Source organism: Amphiprion ocellaris, chromosome 12, assembly GCF_022539595.1.
Source record: "Amphiprion ocellaris isolate individual 3 ecotype Okinawa chromosome 12, ASM2253959v1, whole genome shotgun sequence".
Lineage (NCBI taxonomy): Eukaryota > Metazoa > Chordata > Actinopteri > Pomacentridae > Amphiprion > Amphiprion ocellaris.
In genome coordinates this window covers 8,312,755-8,332,639 of record NC_072777.1, presented here as the reverse complement: position 1 = coordinate 8,332,639, position 19,885 = coordinate 8,312,755, and the positions used below count along the sequence as shown (strand labels likewise).

At 38.8% G+C, this 19,885-nt stretch overlaps 2 protein-coding genes and 1 non-coding gene across 4 annotated transcripts; all 3 read left to right on the top strand.

Moving 5' to 3' along the window:
* Positions 1-1,733: 1,733 nt before the first annotated feature.
* Positions 1,734-8,224, top strand: LOC111587230 (ribonucleoside-diphosphate reductase subunit M2). Its single transcript, XM_023297117.3, has 11 exons — positions 1,734-1,821; positions 2,899-2,996; positions 3,132-3,200; positions 4,324-4,470; positions 4,552-4,668; positions 4,801-4,934; positions 5,023-5,117; positions 5,203-5,336; positions 5,605-5,709; positions 5,826-5,939; positions 7,695-8,224. The coding sequence occupies exons 1-11, from the start codon at positions 1,761-1,763 to the stop codon at positions 7,845-7,847; spliced, it is 1,227 nt and encodes a 408-aa protein (XP_023152885.2). The 5' UTR covers positions 1,734-1,760; the 3' UTR covers positions 7,848-8,224.
* On the top strand, positions 7,434-7,570 carry LOC111587240 (small nucleolar RNA SNORD94). Its single transcript, XR_002748062.1, has one exon. It is a non-coding gene; the product is annotated as a small nucleolar RNA SNORD94 (small nucleolar RNA).
* A 1,240-nt stretch (positions 8,225-9,464) lies between the features above and the next one.
* lgals8a (galectin 8a) lies at positions 9,465-19,415 on the top strand. 2 transcript variants are annotated; one of them, XM_035942377.2, is made up of 9 exons: positions 9,465-9,599; positions 10,457-10,545; positions 10,940-11,147; positions 12,761-12,883; positions 12,977-13,027; positions 15,214-15,237; positions 16,187-16,275; positions 18,196-18,361; positions 19,007-19,415. In XM_035942377.2, the coding sequence occupies exons 1-9, from the start codon at positions 9,561-9,563 to the stop codon at positions 19,154-19,156; spliced, it is 939 nt and encodes a 312-aa protein (XP_035798270.1). In that variant the 5' UTR covers positions 9,465-9,560; the 3' UTR covers positions 19,157-19,415. The 2 variants fall into 2 exon arrangements, with proteins under 2 accessions (XP_035798270.1, XP_023152887.1); XM_023297119.3 differs by having other exon boundaries at positions 15,211-15,237.
* The last annotated feature ends 470 nt before the right edge of the window (positions 19,416-19,885 follow it).

The following is a 19,885-nucleotide window of genomic DNA, read 5'->3' as shown; positions in this document are numbered from 1 at the left end:
AGTGACCCAAGTAACATTTCTCGGCCCAGGGCCTGCCAGGAGACTATGGCGGCTATGCACAAATTATGAGACAAGGGTCACTGGACACAAAGATGAAGTAAAGATTGCATATTTTGTTGTCATTTCATTTCTCTTTGTTGTCATTTAATTACCCTTTCAAACTGGAGTCCAGTTCAGTTTAAGTATCCAAGAACTTAAACTGGAAGACAAATGACTGCCTCCAAAATACTAATAAAAAACAAAAAACTCTTGAAAATATTTTATGTGCTCAGCAGCTTGAGTGCAGGGCTTAATTGTCTGCTAAAAGTCGGGTTCACAGCGCTGTGCGTCAAAAAAAGGAGGTTAATGCTGTTTTCCAGGCTGCAGTGCTTTATATAAACATATACATTGTTCCGTATATGAAGTTTCTGCTCGACGACAGCGGGGCTCTTACGTGTGGCGTTATACAACCGGAGCTCCGCCGCTCTCTCTCCCCACACCACCCGGTAACAACCATCAGCCAATCCCGAGGCAGAACCGAGGGGGTGTGACCAACGGGAGCGCACGACGTTGTGCCGGGAACGTGAGAAGGGCGCGTCATTGGCCGGCGAGGTCTCCGCCCATTTGCCTTACTGACCGACATTTAGAAGGAGCCAAAGAAAACCAGGAAAAATAAATAAAAAAACACTGGTCTGGTGGGGCTTTGTGAGCGAGACAACAGGGACATCGTGTGGCGGCGTGGTGGTACTACAACTGGCTTTAAAAAACAAGTGTCGAATGTCACTAAAACTGACTGTCGTGGATAAATGGATTTAAAGTCTGAAAAATACACCTCAAAAGTCACTGCTTTATTATCTAATATCAAGAATTTTGTAAAACTGAGTCTAGATCGTACAGCCAAGAACAAAGGGGTAGATAAAATATTTTTGAAAGCTACTTTAAAAGTCTGGGTTTCTGAAAACTTAAAAGCTTTTGTTACAAAAACAAAATCTAATTTTGTGGATGTGATATTTTACTGAGATTTGGAAGCAATTTGTGTAGCGCTGCAGACATGATTTAAAAACAAACATATATAAGAGAGTTGGTCACCAAAAATCAGGGGTGATGAACTGATAGAAATAGTTTCATATGCACTTTTTAAATTATAACATTGGATGCTAAAATATGAACAATAACATCAAACTTTCCTAACAGTTTGTGCAATGTCAGTTTCAGTATCATGTATAACATTTCAATTTCATGTGCAGTATTCATTATCATGTGCAATTTTACTTGACTATGTCAGTATCATTGCCAGTTCAACGTCTTACTTTTCTACTTGTTTAATTTGTAGTAATGTACTTATATGTCATTGCTCTTCTGAGGCACTGCATTTATTCTCATGTTGCTTTTTTTAAGCAACATCCGGAACAAGAACTTCCTTCAGGATTATTGAAGTCCTGTCTGATCTTATGTTATCCTAAACCTTGAGGCATGTGAGTTTTGAGTTATTATTAGACCGTTAGCCATGGGTGAAATGTAGGGATGAGAACAAATACCCATGACTCCCCATCAGTCAGCTAGAACTGAAGGGGAGCCAATTAAAGGTGGAAAATCTGAAAGAACCAGCAAGAGAAGTTAAGTCGATTTTCACTGAGGATTTGTATTGCATATAATCATCCCAGCCTCCAGGGGGCGACTTGACATGTAGCAGGTGACGTCGTTGGCTTCTGGAGCAGCCAATCAGACAGCTTCCTCCCGGAAACAGCTGCAAAGTTACCTCCGCCTGTTTAGAGGGAAAAATGAAGCTGTCATTATCGTCATTATTCTGGCTGCAAAAGCTGAAACTTGATCGAATCAAAGGTACCACACATTGAGATGATCAGAGACAGGACACTACAAGAATTCAGTCTTTTAATCTAAATGTATTAAATCGACGTGACAACAGAGAAACCGACAAATACAGCAGGAATGTGGTCTTTTGTTGTCGAACGTTAAGTTTTTTTGTTAAAACACGTCAATGTCAGCTTTAGTTCTTATATATGTAAATATACACGATACCTTAAAATGCACAGTTATAATATTTTATGTGTTAAATGACTTTTGGCGCTAAATTACCATGGGGACAACGCCTTTACATTAAAGTAAACAACAAAAAGCGCGGCAGTGGGAAGCAAACTAGATACAAATCGTTTAAACACCATCTCATGTTTATTATGGCGCCTTAATAAGAGGTTAAATATATACAGGTTGGCATCAGGCACATTTAAATACTAAAGAAAACAATATAATGAGATATTTTAGCAGCAACAGTATAATCGATTCATAATGAATTCAGTCGAGTTTGAGTGAATGTAAACATCTGTGAATCGAATCATGAAATATCCAGACCACTTTGTGTTTATGTGACAATTCAACTCTTCTACATTAATTTAAAAGCAAATTTCAGCTATTTACAAGCTAATAGCTCACTACGAAAGTCCGTTGACTTTAGGTGATTTCAATATTTATCTCAACTTTACGTCAGCATTTTTGAATCACAGTTTCAGTGCAAACTAATATGTGTTTTACATACAATCTGAACGTTTTATAAGCGCTCATTGTTAATAGTTTTGTAACAGCGGTTGCGCTCAGTTTTGTAACCCCGCACAAACAAAGCCGTTTGAATTTCCCGCAGTTCCGTTCTAGTCACGTGACGACATCTGTCCCTCTGATTGGCTGCGTCGCGGCGTCGCTTTAAAGGGACTGCACGAGCTGCGGTCCTATTGGCTGGCTGCGTTCTAGCGCCAAGATTTCAATAAAAAGGCGAGCAGCCAGAAGAAGCCGCTTCAGTCTCTGCTCTCTGTCTGTCTGCTGCTAGTTAGTTAGTTTAGCTTTCTGCTGCTTTTAACCTACTTTTAGTTCCTTTACTTCTTTAATTTATTTTTCCGTGTGAACCAGGCAGCCACCATGCTCTCTGCTCGCTCTCCTCTCTCCGAACTCAACGAGAAAACCGTCAGCAGTCAGATGAACACATGTCGCTGGACAAAGAAAACACGGTGAGAATCAACAAATATCAATAATTGAAGATAGCGGGAATCAATGAATGTCGATAACTGATGCTCCAGGAGCCTTTTAAACGATCCATGATAAGTGTTCTGTTCAGTTTGCTGACAGTCTTTGTTTCCTTCCAGCCTCCGAGTCTGAGCAGCAGCCGCATCCTGGCGTCCAAAACCGCGCGGAAAATCTTCGACGATGCTGCGGTGAGTGAGAGAAAAGCTGCTGAAGCTTCAGAGTTTCAGCGGATTCAGATAATAAACGATTAATGTGGCAGATCGATCATCTGAATGCAATTTTGTGTCCTTTAATGCGGCGATGTGGCGCCTAAACTGCGGATGTGGCGCCAACAGTCAGCTGTCAGTGCTGCCTCTGCTGCTCACTGCTGTTACTGCCTTTACTTTCCTCCATGAGAGAGGATTTAATCTATGATCAATACATAATCGATTATTGTATGTACACTTTAGTCAGACATGGCTGCAGCTGATTAATATTTACTTCACTGATCAGTTACATTTAATACTTTATACAGATCTTTAGTTTGGTTCACTAAAAGTCCAAAATCTGAAACTGCTCAGTTTAAACTGATATAAGACAAAGAAAAGCATGAAATCTTCTTTTAAAACATTAAAATCTGCAGATATTTTTCTCAGTTTTGCCAGAATTTCGGCTAAATTCATGTCTCAGTTTGCTGATTATTTTCCTGCTACTTCAGTTCTCGTCTCCGTATTTCTTCATCCAGAGGTTTATTCTGAGTTTTGAAATAGAAGACAGTCAAACATGATGTGTATTTAGATTGATCCTGTTGTTGTATTCTATTACTGAAGCATTCATTAGATGTGGTTCACTGTGATATGATCAGTAGTTAATTGATTTCTACATTAATTTACAGTAAACTGTTATTAAATGAAAATAAAGAAGAGCTGCTGCACTTAATCAGTTGATGACAGAAAGGAAATGAGGAATTGTTTTGATCACTTATTAGTTAATTGGACAAATTTTAGAGAAAATGTCCAGATATTTAGTTTTTGACTGCTCGAAAGTGAAAATTTTGTTGTTTTTGTGCAGTAATGGAACAACAAAAGTATCTCATGAGCTTTCTCTGTTGTCAGACAACTGTAAGAAACATTTTTAATTTTTTGCTAAATAGATCCAGAAAATAATCTGCAGATTAATAGTAAACGACTGTAAATTTTCACTGTAAAACAGACACTGAGCTGCCAGAGGTTTTCAGGGCTGTAGCAGGATTTTTGAAATCTTAAGTCTGGGTCCCTGAATGTGTTCTGCTGATTAGAAAAAGCTTAAAGATGTTGTTTGTTTTTTGTTCAGCCCAAAGCCGTGAAGAAGAGCAGCAGCTCGGAGGAGGAGCCGCTGCTGAAAGATAATCCTCGTCGCTTCGTCATCTTCCCCATCCAGTACCACGACATCTGGCAGATGTACAAGAAGGCCGAGGCCTCTTTCTGGACGGCAGAGGAGGTAACAGCAGCCGCTGCTCTCAGACACGTCAGATTAGAAACAGGCGGACGACGTGATGTTTAAGTTTGTGTCTCTGTTCAGGTGGATCTGTCCAAAGACCTGCAGCACTGGGAGACTCTGAAGGAAGAAGAGAAGTACTTCATCTCACATGTGTTGGCTTTCTTTGCTGCCAGCGATGGCATCGTCAACGAGAATCTGGTGAGAACCTGATTATTGATCACTGGTTAGTTGTGTGTGGTAGGTTCAGGGTCAGTGTGGATGTTTTACACTCATCTGCTGCCATTAAACGCTGATCTGTTTCCTCATCTTCTTTTTGACTTTGACCACCAGGTGGAGCGTTTCACACAGGAAGTGCAGGTGACAGAGGCCCGCTGTTTCTATGGTTTCCAGATCGCCATGGAGAACATCCACTCAGAGATGTACAGCCTCCTGATCGACACCTACATCAAGGAGCCCAAAGAGAGGTGAGCTGCTCTCTGCTGGTTTATACTGGTCTGTACTGGTCCCTGCTGGTGTGTCCTGGTGTCTGACGATGCGTTTACTGACCCTCAGGGAATACCTGTTCAACGCCATCGAGACTCTGCCGTGTGTGAAGAAGAAGGCCGACTGGGCGCTCAACTGGATCGGCAACAAGAACGCCACCTACGGTAAACCTGCCGACTGAGACTCCACATGATGCTCCTGCTTTACCAGGGGCTGATATTGATCATTTATTTCTTACTGATCACCCAGGAGAGCGTGTTGTGGCCTTCGCTGCCGTGGAGGGAATCTTCTTCTCTGGTTCCTTCGCTGCCATCTTCTGGCTGAAGAAGAGAGGCCTGATGCCCGGCCTGACCTTCTCTAACGAGCTCATCAGCAGAGACGAGGTGACGCCCCACACAAACACCAGACGCATCAATAACTGATCAGCTCAGTTGACTTTTCAGGCCATAAATGTCTATTTTTTGTAACGTGAGGTGTTTGATGAATTTGTCAGTTTGTTGCAGCTCATCTCATATTCGGCTCTTAATTTCCTCACAGCGCTGACTTTAAACATTAATCATGAAAACACGTCGCTCAGCTTTTCTTTGAGTGTTGAAGCTGCTCAGACTCAGACTGTTGCTCTAAAACTGTGTGTGTGTGTGTTGCATTCAGGGTCTGCACTGCGACTTCGCCTGTCTCATGTTCAAACACCTGCTGAACAAACCATCCACTGAAACCGTCACCACCATCATCAGAAACGCTGTTGAGATCGAACAGGTGAGTTGCAGCAGCAGGTTGATCCTCCATGTGTTGCTCTGGTTTCTCTGCTGCTAGTTTCATGGTTTTAATGGTTTTAATGGTTTGAATGGTTTTGGTGCTCTGTGTGTGTTCAGGAGTTCCTGACTGAGGCTCTGCCGGTGAAGCTCATCGGGATGAACTGTGAGCTGATGAAGCAGTACATCGAGTTTGTGGCCGACAGACTGCTGCTGGAGCTCGGCTTCTCAAAGGTACAAACAAAACCACAGCTGTTGAATTCAGCTGAAACGTTTCTGGTGGAGAAACAGGAGTTTTAGTTTTTAGCTGAGTCACTGAGCTGTGGCTCCACTGACAGCTGCAGGGTTTCATCTGCAGCAGCTGGATGAGTTACAGCGTCTGCACAGATTCGCTTCTTTAAACGCTCACATTCATCCAGACGGAGACACCAGGAGTTCCAGCGTCACATCTGCAGGATGATCTCAGCTCAGTGTGATGTTTTTAGAGGTGGAGGAGGCGACTGATCGCAGATTGTTGGAGCTGTTTGTTGTGTAGAAACCGAGATTTATTATTGGATCCCAGTCAGCTGCAGTCAGATCAGCTGCTTCCAGCCTGCAGGCAGATCGTCCATGTGATGATGATGATGATGATGATTGCAGTGTTTGCAGATCACAAACATTCGGCTCTTAAAAGCTGCAGTAACCAGCAGGTAGTGTTTAATGTCAGACTGAGCTGTGAATTCTCATCATTCTCACCGACTCCTCATAAAGCCACAGCATCTGTATTATTAATAATCAGACATACTGGAGACTTCACTCTAACTCTGTAGCTGCTATTTTAAAAAACTGGTGTTCATTAAATGTAGCATCAGAAAAAAGGTCCAGTTGTCAGATTAAAAAATAGAATAGGTCTTTATTGTCACTGTTACAGAAAACAATAAAACTGTTTAGCACTCTCTGTATAGCAGCATTAAAATAAACTATGAGGCAATATTAAAACACTAAAAAAATATATACAACCAAAAGCATCGTTGTTAATTCAGCTCTGCTGGTACAAAGTTTGACACTTTGATGTCTCTGCAATCTTTACTTTTATTATTATCAAACACAACAGACCAAAATTAAGCTTTTTATTACCTGACAGCAAAGATGTTTTATTACATCACTGACTGATCCTCATTTATTAGAATTAAAGTAATAATTCAAAGATCAGGTCTGAGATCTGCTGTTGGCCTGAAGTAAGATGTCCTGGTTTCATTTGCAGCTACTAAGTTAATCATCTTTAACATGAATTAATTAATTACAACCTAAGGAGGAGCTGAATTAATGATTATATATTGATAGAATAAACTGACTCTTTGAGCTGATTCTTTACAAACTCTTTCAACTAACTCAGCTGAATGTTAAACATTACAAACAAATGTCCAAAAGCAAAATGTGTGGAAATGTGATTGAAACGTCCACACTGAAGTAACATCAGTGAGCTGCAGCTGGTCCATCTGCTGATGAAACCTGCAGATGTCCAACATGGAAACAACCAGCAGGGACTCTTTAGAGTCACACTTTAATGAATCCAGGTGTTTTAGTGATGAAGAACCAGCTATTAAAACCTGACCTGATCAGAGAAGTTATAAAGTCCATCTGAGCAGCAGAAGTGTTGATGTTGAGGTTCCACTGTGCTGCTCCTCGTTCAGACCAGAGCTGCAGATGAACTTCCAGCTGTTGTGTTTGTTGTGGACGATGAGCAGGTGTGTGATGATGAGAGGCGCAGGGGTACGGACCTCAGCCGATGATGGGGGCTGAGTGCTGCTGCAGGCTGTGATCAGAGGACGAGTGGTTCACTGACAGAGCAGCAGCAGCACGACGCAGACGCCTGACTGAGCTCACCTGGACTCACAACACTGCTGCAACACAACTGTGGTCTTTCAAAGGTCTTGAGCAGGAAGCAGCAGGTTTGTTGGTTGATGCTGATGGAAAATAAAGTGTCTCTTCTCTGGGTTGTCTCTGCAGATCTACCGGGTGGAGAACCCCTTCGACTTCATGGAGAACATCTCTCTGGAGGGAAAGACCAACTTCTTTGAGAAGAGGGTGGGCGAGTACCAGAGGATGGGCGTCATGTCCGGCACCACAGACAACACCTTCAGGCTGGACGCCGACTTCTGAGCTCACAGCTGGACCACAGACACTCATTAGAGCAAAACTCCAACCAGGAGCTGCTGCTGGCCTCCTTTCATTCCACCCGCTGTGACTGTGCAGCCAATCAGAGCAGAGACAGGAAGAGCGCCACAGTCCAGAAAACGACACTGATGTGGAGACGACATGAGACACGAACTACAGACTGAAGCAGCAGCTGACAGATAAAGTGGTCAGTCCTGGATCAGTACCTGGTTCATGTTCAACTTATTCCTCTGTACATGAACTAACTTTGTAGAGTTTGTTTTTATTAAATCTGTTTTATATTAATCTGATATTTGGGTTTTAGGTTTTTCTATTTAAAATTTGTACAGTTTAGTTTTTCTAATAAAATATACTGCTCATGAGAGTTGATTCTATTCTTCACCTTGATTACTGAATTCTATTTGGACATTTTATGCATCTTTGAATAATGAAAAACTTCAGTAAGATGTCCCTGGTCCATCATAATGTTACTTTATTTTGTAAAAAAATATACGTTTTTTTTTTTTTTTTTTAAATTTTAGTTGAAGGTGAATGAAAATTCACTTGTCTTAAAAAGCTTTTAAAGTTGCTACTATTTATATAAGACATTTAAAACACCAGCTGAGCCAGAGGGTTTTCCAGTAAAGAAATAAGACTGGTGTTGCAAAGTATATAGCAAGTTTAAATATTTAGCTTAAGACCCTACAGTGATACTTATGCTAATTTCCCTTGTTAATTTAAAAATTAAAGTTACAACTGTACAAAATGCAAAACCCAGTGAATCAAAAGATTGTTGGCAACAGTAGAGAAATGTAAATATGACCATATGGGCAGGACATCCAAGGTGGAGCATATTCACTTCCTAGAAAGAGGCAGAGATATTAACAAAAGAGAAAACTGAAATAAGGCAACTGATCAATGCAAAGCAGCAGGGTGATACAAAGAAACTAAGTGGACAGGGCGAGAGCAGCTTCAGAGTTAAAAGCAAAAGACAGGAGTTTAATTCAGATTTGAAATAGTGACACAGGATTTCATTTCCCAATTTTCTGTCATAAACTGACAGTTTGGGACTTTGAAAGTTGAGAGAATGATGTCATAGCGCAATCATGTTTTATTTAGTAAACAGAAGAATTCTGATATAACACATGTTTAACAATACAGCTTAAAATCATTCAGGTATGGGGAAGATGCCAGCTTTGCTCCTTTGTTATTCTGTGTTTTATTATCATCCGTAGATTTCCTGTAAAAATAAACAGTTATAACAGCTTATTATTGATGCTAAATAAAAGCTAAAATGGGAAATATCCCTACAGCTGTTGTGTTTTATCTTCTCCGGGGTTAAAATAAATTCGTGGAGTCCGCATGTGATTATTTTCTCATTCTGGGAAACTGGGAGGAGAAAATCAGTCATTATTGGAACCACAAGACTGGTGTCTTACTGAACCTCTGTAGTGTGTAAGGAGCGGACAGCTGCGTCACCACACCGCACTGAAACACACTGGTTTAAAATGAGCAGGTAAAAAAGTAAAACTCAAGCATCTCTCATTTTGTCACAAGCGTCTCAAACAATATATTTTTGTGGTTAAAATAAAACATCTGTGAATGTGAGCGTTGATGTTATTCCGGGTCTGTCGCATCCTTTAAAACGTCATCCGTGCGACGTCAGATGAGGAAGTAAACAAACGAACGAGCCGCCGATCGTAGCGTTTCTGCGCTAAAATGTCGATTTCAAACCCGAGACAGACGTTTCTAAACCCGGTGAGATGCTTGTTGTGTTTGTACTGATCACTGCCACCAGTTTCGACTCATTTTCATTGTCACGATTGAGGTTAAATGGACTAATTATCGATGATTTTTCGGTTTCCATGTGAGTCAGCATGTTAGCTAACTGCCGCTGAATCGTCCTCGCAAAGTAACAAAAATTTAACGTGAGATTTTCCTCTATAATGTGTCTGAAATGCTTTTCTCAATTTGGTGAAATTCATCGTGGATTCGGCAGACATCTCATCCAATAAATAATTTTATTTCAACAACGTTTTGGACAAACTTTTGGTTCGCATTGTTCTTACCGTTTGATAAGAACTTCAGAATTACATTTAGTTTTGTTTTTCTTTCAGCCCACATGAGTTGGATCTGTTTCATGTAGGCCGAATTACAAACCGAGTCCTTGGAGAGTGTGGAGCGGCTTGAGTTAGGCCGATTTCGATTTTTCCGTGTGAAAATAGGAGAGAAAATTTTAAAAAATTCCATAAATTGTAATGGAGATCGGCGACGATACAAAAAGTAGGATAAAGGAACACGCTTCCTGTTTTTGCAGGCTTAGTTGTTCCCCTGCAACTGAAATGTGGCACTCATCATGAGCTTCAGCTGTAACTTATAAAGATTAAGAAACACATTTGTGACAAAATATTTTTAAAAAAATACTTTCTTGTGTATTAATTTGAATACAAATGTAGATTTTAGTGAAGTCAAAGCAGAGAAAATGAATAAGTTAACTGCAGGTGTATCATTAGTGTTAAATTCAACATGAATCCTCTTTATTTCTGTCACAAGTTTATAGATGTTTAGTTTGGTCACCTGACAATGTCCAGATGTTTCTGGTTTTGTGTCCACAGTTGATCCCCTTCGCTGGGACGATCCTGGGTGGTTTGCTGCCAGGAGAGATGGTTCTCATCCAGGGCTCAGTGCCGTTTGATGCTGACAGGTGAGGACACATATATTTATTATAACTTACTCTCACAATTAGTACCTTGATTAATTTATTAGTTGTTGTTCGCCCAACAAACCTTCAGAAACCCTCCAAAATATTCAGTTTACTTTCACAGTGGACTGAAGAAGTCATGAATCATCCACATTTAAGAAGCTGGAACATAATAAGTTTGACATTTTTCTTCAAAAATGGCTAAAATAACATCAGAGGCACATCACATATGATTCTGAAGTTTGGTGAAACATGTCTGAAATGTAAGCGTAAATTTCCCCCAGTGATGGATCAATAATGTTGATCTTATCTTATCTGAAATGAAGCAGTTTTCTTCAGTTTTTGTGTGTTGATGTGTAAAAGTTAAAGTCTGTTTTCCCGCTGCTCTGTCTTGCAGGTTCCAGGTAGATTTCACGTGTGGCAGCAGTGTGAAGCCGAGGGCCGACGTTGCGTTTCACTTCAACCCGAGGATTAGGAAGTCGTGTATCGTCTGCAACACGCTGCAGAAGGAGCGCTGGGGCCGAGAGCAGATTCTGTACCAGATGCCCTTCAAGGCCGGGGCTGCGTTCGAGATCATCGTCCTCATCCTCAAAGACCAGTTCAAGGTGAGAGATGACGCAGGATGATGTGACCAACGACAGTGAGAGTTGCCTTAAATTCATTAAAATACATGAATTAAGTCTAAAATCAGAGCGAGAAGTTAGAGATTCTCCGATACCATCATCCCATGTGATGCTGTGCTCATTCACTTATTAATCCTAAATATAATTTACAGAAGTCCCAAATAGCAAAAACTGTCAGAAATTCTCTCGTACCATTGTTCCAGTACTCTGACTTTATGACAAGTCATATATGCATCTGAAATTAATATTTTATATGATATATTTATATATATGTTATATATTTATATATTATCCATCCTGCTGCTTGTCCAGGTTGTGTTTAATGATTATTGAAATTATTATAGTTACGGGAGCAAACATTTATTAACTAATCATTTAGTCTGTTTAACCTTAAACACTAATAAGAAATATGAGTTTGAGGGTTTTTCACTGCTTTCTGATGATTTGGAGACAAATAAGTTGCTATTAATAAAGGAGATACTTGTTGGATCAGTTAATGATGTAATATACTGTTAGTTTCTGTTAGATCTAAATATTTCTCATTATCCAGAACATAATTTGACCGAGTGTGTAGAACGTTTTCACAGTTGGTGCATAAAAATCACTCAAACTACCAGCTAAATATCATTGAAACTACCAGCTAAAAATCACTGAAACTACCAGCTATTAATTATAATTTCTCTGTTATTTATTAATCATTGATACAACTTTTTAAAAAGCAGCAGCTTCATTGTCGAGGCTGACATCATCAGATGTCTTTGTGTGTTTGACCAATAGCAAGTCCTAAATAATAACAAAATGCACTTGACTGCATTGTGAGATTAGAAAAGACAACAAATAGTTTATTTTGAGAATCTGCATCCTTCAAATGTTCTGTACCTTTCCATAAATATTGTTGTCAAATGATTATCGATTTATAATATTAATGATGAGAACTGACACGTCTGCTACAGTGGGCAGAGGAAGACAGGAAAAAACGTCTCATATAACACTTCAGAGTGTCCGAGGTGATGTGCTTCTCTGGTCTTTCCACAGACACACTGGTTATCATTCTGGTTTCTTTCATCTGGCTGTGTTTGCCATTGATGTGTCTGTTGTGTCTCCTCGGGTCATGTTTACTTTGTAGAGTTTATCATCTAAATGGACGTGGATCCCTAATAGTCAGCAAAATGTCTGTTCCAGGCAGATAATTTCTGTTTTCTCCCAGCCAGGCTGAAAACAAATGTTTAAAATGATTCAGTCAGGCTTTGTTTTTCCTTTGGAAAGCTGCAGGGAGTTCTTTTTGCCCTGATATACGCTATCATCTCCTGATCTGGGTTTACTTGAATCTGCACAGTTATCCTGACCTATAAGGCAAGGCTGAAATAAATCTGAATTTTCCTTTAGTAATAACAATAATTGTGTTTTTGTGAAGCAGTTTATGAGTAGGTTAAAGTATTTTCCGTAATAACTCCTAACTTTGATCAGTAAAACTGGACATTTTAAAGTGTTCATCATAACATTTACCTCAAACACGTCAAAAACTTCTGAGTGACTCAGACTGTTGCCTCAGATGAAGCAGAGTCCTGCAGCGTGTCTCTGTGTTTGTTGTTCAGGTGGCCGTGAACGGAGCTCATGTGTTGGAGTATAAACACCGAGTGGACCTGGACCGAGTCGACACCATCCTCATGTCCGGAAAAGTGAAAATTCAGGCTTTGGGCATCGTGGCCCCGAGTTCAGTGAGTGTGTCTGTTAGTCAGCAGTGTCTGGTTGAAAGAGCTTGTTTGTTTCAGGGGATCTGACGTGTTGTTTGTTTGTTTGTTTGTTCTTAGAGTGCTGTCTCTCCTGCAGCCAGTCTGACCACTCAGGACTCAGAGATGAACGTGAGAACAAACTTCTGTTTGAATTGTATTCGATTCTGCAGGTCATGAAAGCTCTTTAAAAGCTTTGAATTCAGGTTTCTCAATAATAATAATAAAAAAAGCTGCTTAATAATGGTGCAGTTTTTCCAGATTGCTTTCCATGTTGTGTTTAGTCATTAATTCATAAAATAATTAGAAATTATTCTCATTAGGGCTGCAGTTTCATAATTTTTTTGTTACAAATTAATCATTTGTTATATACAAATTTTTAAAAAAAACTGCATATACAGATGTTTAGTTTTGTCCAGCCAACTTTCAAAAAAATCCCACAATATCACATCTACTTTAACATGAGACCAGAAGAAGAAACACATTCTCAGACCTGAGGCTGTACACATCAGGTTTGTTTGATCAGTTGGTCGGTTCACAGATAAATACCACATAAATGTCATATCACTGGAAAGTTTGATCATAAAGCAGGTGGTAAATTTATTTTTGAGTCATTAAAAAATAGTCTAATTATTACTTTGAAAATGTTTCCAGCTGTGATTAAAAAAAAAAATCGTATTTTTTCCTGACTTCTGACTTTATATAAAATTCAGATTCCAGGTTGCATTTGATGATTATTTAATAAAATTCTTAGAAATTGTGGTGACCTGGAATTCTGTCTTGATTCCCTGGAAAGCTGCAGTGCTGCCGCTCCGAATCATATATCACAAAAAAAAAAAACCACACGAAAAACAATATTTCAAAAATATACACAACCAGTCAAAAGTTTGGACACACCTTCTCATTCAGTGGTTTTTACTGAATTATTTTCTGCAGTGTAGATTAATACTGAGGACATCAAAACTATAGAAGAATACATAAGGAATTATGTAGTAAACAAAAACGTGTTTATCTTCATTATTAATCTACAATGTAGAAAATAATTCAAATAAATTAAAAGCACTGAATGAGAAGGTGTATCCAAACTTTTGACTAGTAGTGTATACTAGTTAAAATTTTTGAAAATAAAATGGATTGAAACAAGGATTTAGAGTATGATGAGATAGAACCTCAGGCAAACTGCAGCACAATGTGTAATGTTTGAGGGGAAATGGAGAAGATTTCTTGTTACTGGAACAATGCAGGATGCACTGGAAGCGTCTGGTAGCTCAGGCTGAGGTAGACGAGCTTCTGTCCCACGTATCTGTTCTGTTCAGGCTGATAACATCTGGACCTGCAGCTTTGCTCTGCTGGAGTCTCTCCAGCTGTTTCTTTCCCCGACTGCTACAAACAGGCAGGCAGGTGGAAGGGAGGTGTTGATGGGGAGGAACAGTGCGAGTCAGTTCAAAAATCCAAAAATAATCATAGAATAAAAATATAAATTTGAGAAGCTGCAACTATCAGATTTAGCAATTCAGCTCAAACTACCGAGGAAAATATCTTAATCATAGAATTTTAAGTCACAGAGGCTCTTAAATATTTTTTGTTTTTTGTTTCTACACAACTTTTCCCAAAAACTGCAGTTTTCCAATCCTCTATTTTTCATATAACCTCAATATCAGCAGATGAAACGTATTAGACTTCCAAAAAACCTTAGAATGTTTAATAATGTGATTTTAAAAACTAATTACAAATGATTTTCCAGCCATTTAGTGTTTTTATCAGGAACCGTTTTAAATTTAATGCAACCTGATGAACCTGCAGAAACTCTGAAACACTTAATCAGACACATTAATGTCACTGAACACATGTATAATCAGTACATTTTGTTTTGGGCTCTGCTTTAGTACAGCAGGACCTGTAATTTACTTGTGTCTGTCCATCTCATTCCACTTTATACTTCTCTACATTTCAGAGAGAAACATTTGCTTTTTGTGGACATCTACAGTGACTTTATCAGTTTAGATTTTTGTGGATAAATATATTAAGAGCTTCTAAAACAGGAGTTTAATTCCAGTTTAACTGCCTACAGTCTCACAGTACGTCCTCCACTGTTGCAGTTAATAACAGACTGTAAATGTTTCCTAATGTATTAACAGATGACAGAATATTAACACAGTAAAACACATCTGGAATAATCTCAGTGTGTTGTATTAATATAAATGTTTCTGTGTATTTCTAGCTACATTCCAGTATTTATTCATAGTAAAATGCTGCTTATAAATAATCTCCATTTCTCGAATTTAATCAGATTTTGTCGTTTGTTCCTCTTGCAGCAGATAATTTCCTCATCAGGCGACTTGGTGAGTTTTGCTTTTTCTGCATCGAATCCAACCAGTAATAATCACAGTGTCAGACACTGATTACAGTAATTATGAAGCAATTCAAAGAATGCGAATGAATATAAATAACTGGATCTTATTGTTCCTGTAGGTTCCCATCATTTTTGAGAAAATTATGTGGAATTTAATCCTGTGTGTTGTATGAAAGTATTGAATTGAATTTCTTCCATACTCTCCTGATTTTACAAACTCTATTTAACGCTGAATAGTTCAACTGAAGAAAACATTTCAACATAAAACACACATTTTGTTTGACTAAATGACAATATAGGAATTTAAATACCACGATCGAGCAATTAATTATGTTGGCTAGAAGAATGCTTCCTCTTAGCCCTTGTTAATATAAATATTATACTTTAACTCAACCTTCAACCATCCTTCTCTCAGGACATTGATTATTGATTTGTGTTTGGTTTATTGTGGCAGGTCTGTTGGACAGGAAACTCTAAAGTCCATACAGTTGATGCTGAATTGGGAATTTAATTAACAGGATGTTAATTATTCAGATACGTCATCGAGTAAAAGTACAAATATGTGAATAATTCCTCATGAACCTTTTATTTTATTTTTTGTTTTGCTTGTCGGATTTCAGCTCATAAATTGTCAGATGTGATGTGCTCTGGTGAATTTAATATTTACTCATGTGTTTCATTAATGTGTTTGTTGATTGATTGATTGATCTTATGGCTGCAAAATATGACAAATATGGGAAAACCCTGATCATGATGTCTTAATGAGACTCAAACGCCAAAATTAATGTTTTTTTTCTATCATGTAAGAACCAAGAACAGCAACAAATTCTTTGTGCTGATCAGCCAATTAATGGATCATCACAGCTGTAGTTGGTGTTCATTTTCACTGAGTTTTTCTTCTGAAATGGTTGCGTTTGATGGCTTTCTGTTTTGTGCAGAGCGTTCCCTTCAGAGGGCAGCTGCTCAAGGGGCTGAGCGTCGGACGCAGCATTGCAGTCAAAGGAAAAACCAATCAGATCGCACACAGGTAAGCAGCACCTGAGTGATGTCATCAGCACTTTGATCCTGTTTAGTGTTGCCAATAGAAACAAAGCAAACCACTCGGATTATATCATCAGATGTGTTATAATGTATACAGCATCCAGCTGCTACATGAATGTTGGACTTCTGGTTTTGAACTTGATTAATTGTTTAAAATCCTGGTTTACAGCAGACTACAGTTTAACATTTGTGTTGTCTTAGGGTCAAAAGTGACCCTGCCGCTATGATTAATAGCAGAAAAAAACCCCCCAAAATGACATTTTTCCAACTTGACATTTGATGACTTTTCCTAAAATGACCCCAACATCAGAAAAAGTGAAACATTGTCTCCATTATTGCAGCTAATATTTTATTTTATTATTGTTGTCAGTTGCACTCCTTGTGAGTGGGAGCAATGATTGGAAAGATGTGAGAAGACTAGTATTTTGTAGTTGAGATTTTGTTGTTGAATTCCATTGTACAGTATACAGTATACTGTTATTCCCTTCAAGAAAGTGCATTTCAAGCTACTTTCTGCACATTTCTGGTGCTATCTCTTACTAACAAAGTAATGTTTACACCTATGCAGTACTTTTAGCAGCAATTATAGTGATATTAAATCTCTACTTTAGTAAAGGAAACAGTTATAACGTGTGTGCTGTCATAAAAATTACTGATTAAATCCAGTCTTTCTGCCCTCTGAAGAGGGAAAATCCAGACATTTACAAAGTGTGTGATGCATGTCAGGTTGTTTCTTCATATAAAATAGATTTTTGGTTGCAAATTCAATGAAGCTGCTTTCTTTTTGAGGCTCAGAGGAGGCGGGTCATTTTGGACTCTAAGGAGAAGAGGAGTGTTCAGGACAAAATGAGGGTTAATATCAGCTCATTCATCCTGAAGTCAGTCTGTAAAATAGTCATCACGTGAAACAAAAGTAAACCGAAATTTAGCTCAGTTAAGGCTAAGATTTGAGGTAAAAATCCTTTAGAGGTTGAGTTCAACATTTATTCATGTGATTTCTTTTAAATACTCTGAAAACTGAGCAGAGTTTTGGTTTGTAGACACTGAAAAGTTTCTGATTACAGTTTGACTCCACATCTGTGTTTGTCAGAAAAATTGTATATTTTTATGTCTAAAATCTTCTGGAGGCCCCTGAACATTTGTGAGTATACACTACTGTTCAAAAGTTTGAGGTCACTTAGAAATGTTATTTTTGAAAGAAAAGCAATTTTTCAATGAAGATCACAATAAATGAATCATAAATACAGTCTAGACATTGTTAATGTGGTAAATGACTATTCTAGCTGGAAACGGCTGATTTTTAATGGAATATCTACATAGGGGTACAGAGGAACATTTCCAGCAACCATCACTCCTGTGTTCTAATGCTACATTGTGTTAGCTAATTGTGCTAAAAGGCTAACTGATGATTAGAAAACAGTTGTGCACTTATGTTAGCACATGAATAAAAGTGTGAGTTGTCATGGAAATTGTCTGGGTGACCCCAAACTTTTGAATGAAAGTTTATATACTTCTCAAGAATGTGGAAGGTTTGTCAAAATATTTATAGAAAATACAATCCTGCTTTTCATTGTGATTTTATTAAATTCTAGGAAATTTGTACGTAGTTTGGTTGGAGGACATTTGATTTTTCAAACTCTAGCTCCTAAAAACCTCTGTAAACATCACAGAAACTGGTTTGTGGATTCAGCTGAAGGAGACAGAACATTTAGTTCACAAGCATGAGCTACTTAATCAATTACACTCCATACAAAAAAATATATATTTCGAGTTTTTTGGAGGGAAAGTAAATGTAGGATATGTTAACATTCGTATTAAACATTTAATAGTAAGTTATTTTTTTTTGATGGAAGAATAGAGTTTGTTACTAATCAAAACAACATGTTTCTGTCTTTGTTGCTTTCAGTTTCTGTGTGAACCTGCGAGTGTCGAGCGGCAGCGACATCGCTCTTCATCTCAACCCTCGTCTGAAGAAAGAGGTCTTCGTCAGGAACTCCTTCCTGTCTGACTGTTGGGGCCCCGAGGAGACGAAGTTGGCCTCCTTCCCCTTCGCTGCAGGACAATACTTTGAGGTGACTTTTGACCCTGCAGGCAACTGAACTGACTTTCTGCTGCTGCTTTTGTTTTTAACTTCTTAAGTTTTTTAGGATTGTAGATGTTGAAGTCAGTGGTGCAGAGATTGTAAATTTGAGAAACTCTTTCTTTTAGAGGGAAATGTTATTTTACAGTAACTCCATAGATTCTATCCATCCATCCATCATCTATACACCCATTAATCCTCATTAGGGTCACGGGGGCTGGAGTCTATCCCAGCTGACTTAGGGTGAAGGTAGGGGACACCTGGACAGGTAACAGTCCATCACAGGGCTACATATAGAGATAAACAATCACGCTCACATTCACACCTACAGACAATGTTTTTGGACTGTGGAAGGAAGCCGGAGAAAACTCACACATGCACAGGGAGAACATGCAAACTCCACACAGAAGGATCCCAGGAGGGCCAAGACGTGAACTGGGGATCTTCTAGCTGCGAGACGACGGTGCTAACCACCACCCTACTGTGCAGCCCTCTATAGATTTTAATTTATCTAAAAATAATACCTTCAGATAAATTCAACACCGTGTTTCCTCCTTCCAGCTGCTTGTCATCTGTTGTAGTTTTTAATTCTTTGAGATCAGCAACACAGTCCTTGAACCTGCTGTCGTCTCTGCAGATGATCATTCTGTGTGACTCTCAGCACTTCAGAGTCGCCGTCAACGGCGTCCACCAGCTGGACTACAAACACCGAGTCCAGGACCTGATCCGCATCGACCAGCTGGAGGTGATGGGAGACGTCTCGCTGCTCGACGTCAAGATCCTCTGAATGTTATTTTTTAGCAATAAAACGTCAGACGTGCTGGTGTTTTCGATCAATATCATGTCTTTGAATGTTTTACAACCTAAACCCTTGAAGCCATAAAATCAAGTCCTAATGAGTTTGAACGAAACTGGCAGCCAGAAGCACATAAAACCATTGATCCTCTTTAATTTCTGCTCAAGCACTTTCTGAAACCTCAACTCAAGACCAGATTTATCATGGAGATGTTAATTTGAGACTAATAAACTTACTATGTGAAGCTGTAGTGGAGTCTGACAGTATTTGTTCCTTGTTTCATTACCATTGTTGTAGTCAAATATTACATTTAGCACTATAAATATTGTACTTTCTACATACATCTAGTCAGTTTAACTATGTTGTATCATAAGTATGTCACGTTGCACTATATTATTATATGAAATATTGATCCTAATCTTGACCCTGATGCCTGATCAATAAACCCTCAGACATAATGTTTTTGTAGCAACACACCATACTATGATGTTTTTACAATGATGGTTCTACTATGAAACCAGTTTGACATGTTCAGGCGTTCTTTGTGTGAAAACTCAGAGATTTCAGGTATCAGAAGGTGGTTTTCAACTTTCTTTGTTAACTTTCTGCTTTAACTTTGAACTAAATTTACTTCACTAACCCAGCCCTCTGGACTTCCAGTAAGCTGTGTTCCTATTGGCTGTCCAGGTGGCTGCTTGGTGTTATCAGGAACACCTGAGC

Excerpts from the sequence above, each read along its gene's own strand:
- lgals8a (XM_023297119.3), top strand. The coding sequence starts at position 9,561 with ATGTCGATTTCAAACCCGAGACAGACGTTTCTAAACCCG. Across the intron at positions 9,600-10,456 it reads GACAGACGTTTCTAAACCCG|TTGATCCCCTTCGCTGGGAC; the intron begins GTGAGATGCTTG and ends TTGTGTCCACAG. Across the intron at positions 12,884-12,976 it reads GCATCGTGGCCCCGAGTTCA|AGTGCTGTCTCTCCTGCAGC; the intron begins GTGAGTGTGTCT and ends GTTTGTTCTTAG.
- LOC111587230 (XM_023297117.3), top strand. The coding sequence starts at position 1,761 with ATGAAGCTGTCATTATCGTCATTATTCTGGCTGCAAAAGCTGAAACTT. Across the intron at positions 5,337-5,604 it reads AGCTCATCAGCAGAGACGAG|GGTCTGCACTGCGACTTCGC; the intron begins GTGACGCCCCAC and ends TGTTGCATTCAG. Across the intron at positions 5,710-5,825 it reads ACGCTGTTGAGATCGAACAG|GAGTTCCTGACTGAGGCTCT; the intron begins GTGAGTTGCAGC and ends GTGTGTGTTCAG.